An 11,182-nucleotide genomic window follows, 5' to 3' on the forward strand; every position below is an offset into this window, starting at 1 on the left:
GTAATTTATGCGTTCTAAGTAACTTGTCCTTCGCCTAACTGTGTTGTTGACCTTTATAGTAGTCATATGTAGTAGATAAACATATTTGTGTTTGTATATCTACGACGTTATTTTAATGAATACCTTATGGGCCTGCTGCACGGTTGGATGTTGCTTGAAGATTTTTGGACCAAAATCTTTAATTATAGTGTTATGTGACTTAATTAAGAGTTTACATTGTCGTTGGAATTTTACAATTATTTTAATGGGATAGTGATAATGGCGCCCAAATTGCAAGGATTACTAGGATTGTATAGATGAAAATGTTAAATAATGCCGAGCGACGTTTCTATTTCGATACCTCTAAAGAATTAGTGTGTCCTGTATTTGGGACTGCAGTAAGAAATTTCTTTCAGAAATAAGCAGCACCTTTTGTTTGTATTTTCCGTTTTACCAAATGATATTTGTGTTTTCCTGTACAATAAATAATTAACAAATAAAATAAATAAAGGAACACTACACTAACTCGAAAAGTCTAAGTTTACAGGAGAAGCTTCTAAAGTAAAAACAATGACAATGCCTTCATCTTAACAGCTATTTTGACGAAATTTTCAGTGTGAGTATTTACTGTAGCTTAAAATAATATAATTTAATTTTAAATATTCTTGTAAGTTTTTAAATTAGCCTTAGTTAGCGGAGAAATATCATTTTAAATTCGGTGATACTCCGCCAACTCATAGTTAGTGGAGTGTATTGCGGAATATAGTACAATAGAACAACCGTAATTAATTCTATACCAGAACAAAATACCGTAATAACTATGTCATACGTCGATAGTTGGACTAATTTATGGTGCATTAACTAACATACTTTGATAAAAATTTACTCATTTGCAAATTTAGAATAGTTATCGTTATGTACTCAGGAACGCAGTAAAACTAACTTTCGTGTTATATGCCGCTAACAAATATATATCGTAGAATAAAATTAACAATGTAAGTACTTAACATTTCGTTTGATACAAGGTATTAAATCACTCGTGTTCAATGTGCGATCGGAAACGGACGCGCTGCACTACTTTGCGAGAATTATTTTAATTCGCGCTTTTGCGCGGCTTAGGCTGCTGCATGTACGTAAGTGACAATGGGTTCCCAACAACTCATTGTCAATGAGTTTCTGGCATTCGTGCAGAATGCCATCGACACAATGGATGAAGTCAGCATCGAGCAGATCTGCAAATCTAATTTCAACGAAGATGAGATTTGCAGTGGCAAGATGCTGCTGTTCCAGAGCTGCGGCAAAGCGCAGCAGATGCCATCTCGTCGGAGGGATGGAGGCTTGAAGAGTGTCCAGGATGTTACTGCATTCTTGAAGAATACCGATCCGGACGACGTGCCTACTTTCGTGGCGAAGGAGCTGCACAAGTTGCCTCCGGTCACCTTTGACCACGTCGACGTCACCAGGCTGTTAAAGGACATCACGTCCTTGAAGTCGAGTTTGGCTGAAGTTCAGTCAAAATTGGAGGCGTCGGATAACTCCATAAGTGAGCTACGTGCCGAAGTTGCGTTGTTACGCAACCCCGCTTCGGTATGTAGGTCACCGACAGTCTCCTACGTCAACACGCGTCGCGGGGCGCGAAAAGCATCCGTCGGCAGTATTGAGTCGGCTCGTATGTCGCCGGTCATTGCTGTTGTCAATGCACCGTGCCCCCCTGCCCGCCCCTCCACCTCGGAGGTTACGTCACCCGTATGCACGTCATCGCCCGGGTGTGCATACGCCGCTGTTGCCGCGACTATTAGCAGCGGAACCGCGACTTCAAAACCCGAGTTGCGGAAAACTGCAAAGGGCGGTAGTAAACCCCGAATGCCTGTCTCTGGAATCGCAGGTGCCAAATCTCAGAGGCAGACCGACAGGTGCTACGAGGACGGCTTCACAAAGGTGGAGAAGAGAAGAAAGAAACCCACCAGCCGAAATCTATGTGGCACAGCTCCAACGGGACAGAACTTCTTGCTTCGTGCGGCCATACCGACGACGCAGTTGTACCTGTCTCGACTGCATTACTCCACGAAGTCTGAGGATATAGTGGAGTATATCCGGTTGAAAGCCCAATTCACCCTGAGGGTCGAACGTTTGGAGTCTCGCCACAACGTTAACTTTAATTCGTTTGTGGTGAGGGTCCCAACGGTCCATCTGTCGACCTTCATGCAGGTAGAGTTTTGGCCGAAGGGTGTCATGTTCCGGCGGTTCAGAGGAACGATACATGACACTTGTTTGCGTCGCACGTCGCCGAATAGTAATTCGTGTAAATAGTTAATAAGTTTATATTATTTTATATGTATGTTAGTTTGTAAGGTATGTATCAATAATAATAATATGTATGTTAGTCTGTAAGGTATTTGTTATATGGGCCTTAGTTGCCTGAAAAAAATGAATAAATAAAAAAAAAAAAAAAAAAAAATTATTTCATTTATCTTGAAAATATCAAAATTAGTTATAAAATATCGACGGCGCGCCACGACTTGATTTAAGCGACATTTTGGTAACTTTACAAGAGAGCTTTTTGAATATTTCTTTTTCACAAAAAAAAAATCATTGTGCAAAGTGTATTGAACAAAGGAAACTTAAAAGCTATATATATATTTATTATAAAATATGTATACGGTTCTATTATTTGATACATGTTACACAGTAGATGAGCACACAGTATTTTTCACGGAGTCAGGGGTCGCTTCAGCCATATTCCACTACATTCTAATTAAGGCAGAATGATTTAATGACTAGAAGATGCAAATATACAGGTGAAAATAAAAATAAATAATCATACGTCGCAAGCAAGGTTTTTATGTCATGGAAAAATAATTGGAGCTCAAAAGGGAATCCGTCATGGTATGCAGTAAAAAGATTTATGTACACGATTCACAAAAACTGGTAGCTGACAAAAAGAATCAAGGGCGATTTATAATAGGGGTTAAAGTATGAAATTGCCGATTTGTACTGAAAATCTAAATTGTTTATTTTTTAAATTTTTAACAAATTTATTTAATCAAAATAGTTGCCATTATTATCTATACATTGCTGCCATCTAATGGGAAGGTTATTAATGCCTTTGCGATAGAACTCCGACGATCTAGACTGCACAAACTGTGTGAAAGCATTTTGTACTGCCTCCTGGGAAGAAAACTTCTTGTCACGTAGATAATTGTCCAAATCACGAAAAAAATGGTAGTCCGTTGGAGCAAGGTCTGGTGAATACGGAGGATGACGAATGGTTTCTAACTGCAGTTCCTGAAGGGTCAAAATGGTTTCTCGTGCTGTGTGAGGTCTCGCGTTGTCGTGGAGCAATAATGGTGAAGATCGATTCATGAGTCGGGGCTGTTTTACTGCTAGTTTTGTCAACATGGTTCGGAGTTCGGCACAATAGACATCTGCCGTTATTGCTTGACCAGATCGGAGAAAACTATAGTGAATAACACCATGCTGAGACCACCAAACAGTTACCATTACCTTTTTATTGGTAAGTTTTGCTTTAGGACACTGTTGTGGCATTTGACCTGGGGTCAGCTATTGCATTTTTCTTTTCCGGTTATCATAAAGAATCCACTTTTCATCACATGTTACAATTCGATCCAATATACCTTCATTTCTGTACCGGTTCAACAAGGCAACACAAGTTTCAACACGCGTTTCTTTCTGCAGATCAGTCAAATCATGAGGCACCCATTTTTCGTATTTTTTTATTTTATTGATTTGACGCAAGTGAGTCAATATTGTGGATAAGGTAACGTTAAACCATGCCGCTAATTCCTGGGTAGTTTGACTAGGATCGGCTTCCACTATCTCTCTTAATTCATCGTTATTCACCTGTGTGGGCGGTCTTCCTCGTGGCTCGTTCTTTAAGTCGAAATTTCCATCACGAAAGCGTTTAAACCAAAATCGCACGGTGCGTTCATTAGTAGACCCCTCTCCAAACGCAGCATTGATATTGCGGGCTGTTTCTGCCGCGTTAGTTCCGCGTCGGAACTCGTATTAAAAAATCACTCGAATTTACGCAGTATCCATCTTTCTTGTCTAAATTGAATAACAAAAACAATTGAAAGTCGATATTCAAATGTTTCAAATTTAAAAAAAATAAAAAATCACAGAAACCATTTGAAAAAAGTTTCATTCGAAAACCTCAAACCATGAAGATTCTATGAAAATTCAAAGAACCTATTGCAATAAAACGGCAATTTCATACTTTAACCCCTAATATTTAAATATATAGTATATAGTATAGTAGTACATATAATAGGATAGTAAAAAAAAGTTAACGGGTTAATGCCCGAAAGAAATTAGCGTTAAAAAAAGTAATTTTTTTATGAACCTTAGAAAATAACCGGCTTGTGAAAAAATTATGAACATAAAAAGATTTTATTTTATTTTATATGAAAAAAATGCCGTCCTCAAATGGGGACAATGGACTCAAGCAGTGTCAAAAAATTTGTACCAATATTTTGTCGATGCACACCTTGATGCACTTTTTATATTGCCAGCGCGCTTATTTGTGTCTCAACAGCTATTTGTAGATCGTAACTGTTAAGCCAACTTCTATCCGTAGTGACCAACACCAGTGTACTATAGATTTAGCTCCAAAGATGCTGGATGTAAACATTGAGTGTTTGTGTCTCAAATAGTGACAAGTGATGTAACCGTTAAAACTGTAGCTGATCTAGCTTGTTGTCATTGGTCAGGAGGTGTAAACGCCGTGTATTAGCTCCTGCTAGATCCAGCTTGTAACGGAACAAAACTCACCATCGGTTTTTGCCTCGAATGGCAGTGCGATACAAAAAAAAATTGATCAGCTTTATTTATCCTGCTGGTAAATTTGAAAGCACGCGGGATACCTACCCACGTTAACTGTCTGTTTATTCACAGCGCTTTATCTTTTTATTTTCTCCAGGGAAAGGACATTGTCGTAATTAGAGTTCATTGTGCAAATACTATTGTCAAGCCATAGAACGAACAGAATTTGGTTGATTGGGTAAAATCGATAGTCAAAATTGGCACAGTTTTACTCCTTCATGTGTATTACAAATCTGGTACTAGTAGATATTTCTTAGTTTTTCTTAGTTTGCAGACAGTTTCAGTTGTTCGATAACCAGTATGCCGTAGATTATATCTTGTTACATAAGTACAGTACTTTGGTGAGCGCACTTAGTTCTAGGGGAAATGCCCCATGAATCTATCTACACATCATGGTCTTTCTCGTCCATTACAGCTTCAATGGCTTTTTGAAGCCCATAGTAATAATTGTGGCTACCAAATACCAGTTGTGTCATTATTTACTTGAAAATTACTTAAAGATAAAAACTAATAAACTACCCCATATGCGCCCAATGGCCCCAATTGGGGACACCGTTATATACCACCGTCTGAATCTATTGTATACATCGACTTGGCGTTTTATAAATCTCAAAACTAATTTGCTTCTTTATTTTTTTGTCATAATTGAGGAGCATAATATTAGTAAACAAATAAGACTATATATATATATATATATATATATATATATATATATATATATAAGACTATATAAATAAGACATAATATTAGTAAAAAAAGAAGCCAAAAAACGAGTTGGCGTAGTGTTTCTAGGAGGTATCGATAGGAAATAATAACAATAATATCAAGAACAATACATAAAAACAATACTTATACCGTGGGAGACTGGTGCCTAAGCTAGACGCAAGGTCTGTATCTCAGGACCAGGACACCACCCCTTGGAAAATATAATTGCAACTTGGTATTAGGTACTCGTACATTGATAATTGTGCTAACTAACTTTTCTGTTTAAAGTAAAATTTACAAAGGAGAAAAAACAAAAATAAAAAGGAAAAATATTGTTTATAAAAGAAAGAAACAGTTCTTCGGCTGTTCACGAATGATATTAGGTCATAATAACTAACATAGAATCTTTTAAAATACAAAAAAACGGAGATAACAAATAGATTATAATAAATAATAACATAAAATAAAAATACTAAAATAATGGTTCCAAGCACTTAACATACAAAGTTAAGTATTTAAAACCAAGAGTAAAATAAAATAAAATTCCAAGACATCATGACAAAACCAAATTAAAAACGAGATTATTATTGTAATTAAAAATAATTCTATAAATGTGCATTGTGCTTTTAATAAAGTTATGCATGCATAATGTATGTATAATGTCTGAGAAATAATTGTAATAACTGAGTTAAACGATGACTGGTCAATAATTTTAACTTAACTTTTTATTACATATTATAGAATAATTTTAAATAATATGTGTTAGTGTTAGTATGGTTAGTAATTGTTTGTGTATACGTGTGTTTTTAAGTGTGGGCGTGTGTATGTGTGTACACACACACACACACACACACACACACACACACACACACACACATATGTATATATATTGTTATTATTAGACATTTATTTATTTAAATTCACACGCAATATTCTATGTATATCAAACATATGAAACCCTGAAGGGCGTAGCAATGTCTGGAGACAGACAGATCGAAGTTTTAATTTAATATAATTATTCAGTCTAAATATTAATCTATTTACTTTATTAAATACAATAATATCTAATCATTAAAATTTTCTTCCAAGGAGTAGAGACATTTATTTACCAGAAATTTCTTTAGAACTTTATAATAATCTCAGTACAGAGTAATAAAAAAACAGACCTCAAAAGTACGTAGAATTACCATGTTTTATTGACATCGATTACCGGAAAGTGCGCAAACCCGGATTCATCCCCTAGTTCGCCACTATACTGGACTTGACACAGGAGATGATAAAAATCTGTTCTCACTACTCAAAGTATATTGAGAGAGAAAAACGCCTTGAATTGGAAAATAGCAAAATCAACCATTGAAATAATTGCTCCTTATAATAAAATTTAGGCAGTATTTATAAAAATGAATCGTCCTGCGTGAACCGCCACCCTCAGAGGTGGATGATTTTCTTCAAAATTACATGGTACCACTATGGAGGTACCCTCTTACCAACAAAAATACCGTAGTTATCGCGTAAAATACATAAAAAAAACATACAGTCGAATTGTAGAACTTCCTCCTTTTTTGAGGTCGGTTAAAAAAACTTTATCACGTTGTTCATTTTTAATTGATCGTTTAATTTATTATAAATTTTTATTGCCATTGAATTTGGGCTACTGCTATGTATTTTCAGTTTTGACCCTGTCAGTAAAACTAAATTATTTTTAAATCGCGTCTCAAAGTGTAGTGTTTGATCTATTAACTTTGTAAAAAAACTGAGGACTTTTTCTTACAAATATACAGGTTTCGAAAATATAATAAGAGTTAAGATTTCAAGTTTTTTAAAATGCGGTTGGCAAGTTTCTGGACTTTTGATATTTGCCAGTAATCGTACACACTATTTTTGTAGGATAAATATATTTTTCTATATATAATGTCAGTACTGTTTCTATTATTATTCCAGATTGACGATCATTGTTTGATCGCCATGCCAATCAAAACAATTAATGAAAATAGTTTATTAAAGACTCGTTAACACTGAACATGGTTCTTTCTTTAGGTTAAGCTTAGAGAGGCCAAGTAAAAATTTTCCAGACACCTTAATAAAAAATCTGTAATAATAAAAGTCGCTTTGAAAGCACAAGTTTATTGTGTTTGTTTATGGATCCCGACGAATATATCTGCGCATCCCCAGAGATCTGCAGATCTCTGAGGTCTAGGAGGAATTTTAGTAGCAGTAAGCATAGTTCCCTCTGAAAGAGTTAAAAGAGTTCGTCCAAGAAAGTACTGCCATCTTACCTATTTCAACCGCCAAGCAGTATTACTGAGTTCCGCTTTTTAGAGGTCATATTAGACATAATTATATTATATTAGACAACATCACATACATTGCTCTGATCCCAAAATAATTAGCTAAAGCACTTGTGTTATGGAAATCGAAAAAAACCACGACGGTACCACAAACACGTCTGGGTGTCTGGCATTTTATAAATTTATAGGCTGCATTATGTCAAGAAATCTGAGGAGAGTGGAGTAGGTATATCAGAATGAAAGTCAAATACATTCTGAGGGTCGAGCGTTTAGAGTCCCTTAGCAACAACGTCAATTCATTTTTGGTGAGGGTGTCGACCGAACAACAGTCGACCTTCATGGAGGAGGAGTTTTGACCTAGGGGTGTCGTATATCGGCGATTCCGAGTTCGGTTATCTGACACCAGATAACACCGCCTGTCACCGACATGGGCAATTCCTACAGATTAGTTATATAGTTTTAATATTATATGTATATTAGTCTTTAAGCTACATATTATACAGCTCATAGTTGCCTAAATTCAATGCATAAATAAAAAATAAAAATATAGTATAAGAGGTGTCAACTGAAAGATTTTAACATCCGTGTATTAAAGACATTCTTTAGTGGTAAAAAAAATCCCCAAAACACTTATTTATTCCCAATAGAATCTACGTTTCTACAACCGAGTTTCGCTCTAATTTCCAAACCCGGAAACCACACCTGGAGCAAGAGCTATGAAACATTTTTCCCTCTGATCTTTATTATTTACGACTATAAGACTGTTTTCAAACAGTCCGATACGTTACTAGTATCAAAGGAATATGACACGTCATATAAAGATCTGTAAACATCAATGGGTTGTAATATAAAAAATGTAGTGACATACCTAATCTGTATTCTATTTTTCGTTCTAGATTTATTGTTATTATGACATCGAATATCTATTATAGTAGTACTAGAACTCCTTGTGAAAGAGTTCGTCCTGGGAAGTACTGTCACCTTAACAATTTCTGCCGCCAAGCAGTTACGTGACATTTTTTACATTTTTTAGTTTGACGGGCGTAGTGGCAGTGCTCCTCAGATCTTTGCGATTTAAAGCTCTGAGTGGCACTACAATTGTTATGGGCAGGCGTGTAGCTTACCATCGGGCGCACGACTTGTTCATCCCGTCACTTTGGACGCTCTGGGCAATAATCTCAGGGCTCATTGAAAACCAGCGCTACCTTTGCATAATTTGTCGATTCGAATCGACGTCTTCTAGCAAACCGTGCCAGACGCTGTGCCAACTAAGCCACGGAACGAACCAGCGGACCTCACGAGGTATACATATTATTTTATTTGAAAATAGTGTTGTCTTGCTAACAACCTGATACCAAGGTTGGCAAAGTCTTTAGAATAAGTATAAATTGTATGTCTGTGGAGAAATAAACAAATAAACAATACATTTTATTAATACTTTATTATTCTCTCGACCTCCTCCATGACGTTTTTTGCTTTAGTTTTAGAATTTATTTTTACATGAATTTTAAATTGTATCATTTTTTGTTTACGTCACTCAATTCCTATTCTAAAATTTTTATTTTTTATTTTCTTTAATTATATTTTCTTATATTATATTCAATATCTTGACTTGCACTTGTTATAACGTATTCAGGGTCATGTACTACACTCTAGTCGTAATGTAACACAGTTGTAACACCTGACTATGTATGTACATGTGATAATAAATAAATACAAATAGAAAACTCTAAAAACACCGACCTCAAAAGTTTATGGAATTACATCTATTTGCCAAGTTTTATTGAAATCGATTACCGGGAAGTGCGCGAAACCGGATTCTTCCTAGTTTGCCACACTTAGAGATGAAATTTTTTCTTCAAATTGAAATAGAACCAATACTGAGGTAACCTCTTTCCAAAATAAAAATAATCATCAAAATCGATTCACAAACGCAGTTGTCGCGTAACATACATATAAAAAGTTACGGTCGAATTGAGAAACTCCTCCTTTTTTAAGTCGGTTAAAAATAAAAAAGCTCCACAATGATAGGGTCAAAAGTATCTTTACAGTATCGATATCAAATAGTGTGAAATCCGCTTATGATTTACGTAAGCCTTGAGGGCAGTACGTAAAGCGTAAATAAGGGTCTGCCAAGGACCCTTCAGGTACGTGACAGCAGCAAGGTCTAAATGGGCACGTTACGAAAACTTCCTATTTTTGTATTGTATTTTCTATTTATGCCCGAAGAATTTTGTTTTTATGCGAGGGTTATTCTACTGCTCTGTGATTCCGTATTGCGTTTGAAACAGAAAAGGAGTAACCCAGTTCATTTCATTTATGCATTTGTTATTACAGGTACGTGGTGTAGACGGAAATAATAATTTTATGGAATCTCCACTATAAGCCAAAATAGAATGTCAAAAAAAAGAAACTATAATTAAATGTAAAAAAATCTAATAATATTAATAAATAAATTGTTACCCAACTGTTAACGTTTATCTGTTTTATGTGTGTATCATATAAATATTCTTATAAGCTGTAGTAACGCTTGTCAATTTTGTTTTATTTAAATTCATCGTGAATACTGTAGAAAAAAATAATTTTTTGTTCTGTTATTTAAGCTAAGTTTTTTTTTTAATATTACTTTCTTTGTTTACTAACTATAATATTTCTACAGAAGGACTTGTATCCATTGTTCTGTTAATATATATATGCTTCAATCGCATGCTGTCAAGATTCTTTATTGCGTCTGGGATTTTATTGAATATTTAAGGTGCCATAGCGACAACGCTATTTTTGAATAAGGCCGTTTTACAAATATTTCTTTGGACCATATGTTTCCTGGTACGAAATAAGTACACTTGTGATCTTATTTTCTGTGTAAATTCCCTCGAGTTAGTTTTTACAAATAATGATGCCTCCAGAATGCACAGACATGAGAACGTCAAGAATCTCAGGACACGGAAATAAGTTAATATGAAGTAATGAGTAAAAATTGAGAAACAACTTTCGTGGAATCAAAAGACTTTTAAAGCTTCCGAGTTTTCCGAACTTAAAAGACTTTTAAGGCTTTTACTACCTCCGTGGCCGAACGGTTACCATGCTGGTCTGCCACGATTTTACGACTGAACGGTGTGTAAATGGACCTGAAACCGTATACACTATTAAACTAAATTCATAAAACGTACTACATAACACATTGCTATATATTTATACTAAATATATAACTATATACAGGCATATTTATATTATAGATTTATATACGTTTATATTTGCCGTCGCTATTTCATTATTGAAAAGAATGTCGATTGACATAAAAATAAGAACAAATAATAACTTAAAAATAATGAGATAGTAATAGTTAAAAAAATTTAAATAAAATACGC

The 11,182-nt window shown here is 35.1% G+C and overlaps 1 protein-coding gene across 1 annotated transcript; it reads left to right on the forward strand.

Moving 5' to 3' along the window:
- Positions 1-1,122: 1,122 nt before the first annotated feature.
- Positions 1,123-10,164, forward strand: LOC113232623. Its single transcript, XM_026467393.1, has 2 exons — positions 1,123-2,048; positions 10,152-10,164. Exons 1-2 carry the CDS (start codon positions 1,123-1,125, stop codon positions 10,162-10,164), a joined length of 939 nt encoding a protein of 312 aa, XP_026323178.1.
- Positions 10,165-11,182: the final 1,018 nt, after the last annotated feature.

Source organism: Hyposmocoma kahamanoa, unplaced genomic scaffold (genome assembly GCF_003589595.1).
Source record: "Hyposmocoma kahamanoa isolate Upper Pololo Valley unplaced genomic scaffold, ASM358959v1 76, whole genome shotgun sequence".
In the NCBI taxonomy this organism is placed as follows: Eukaryota; Metazoa; Arthropoda; class Insecta; order Lepidoptera; family Cosmopterigidae; genus Hyposmocoma; species Hyposmocoma kahamanoa.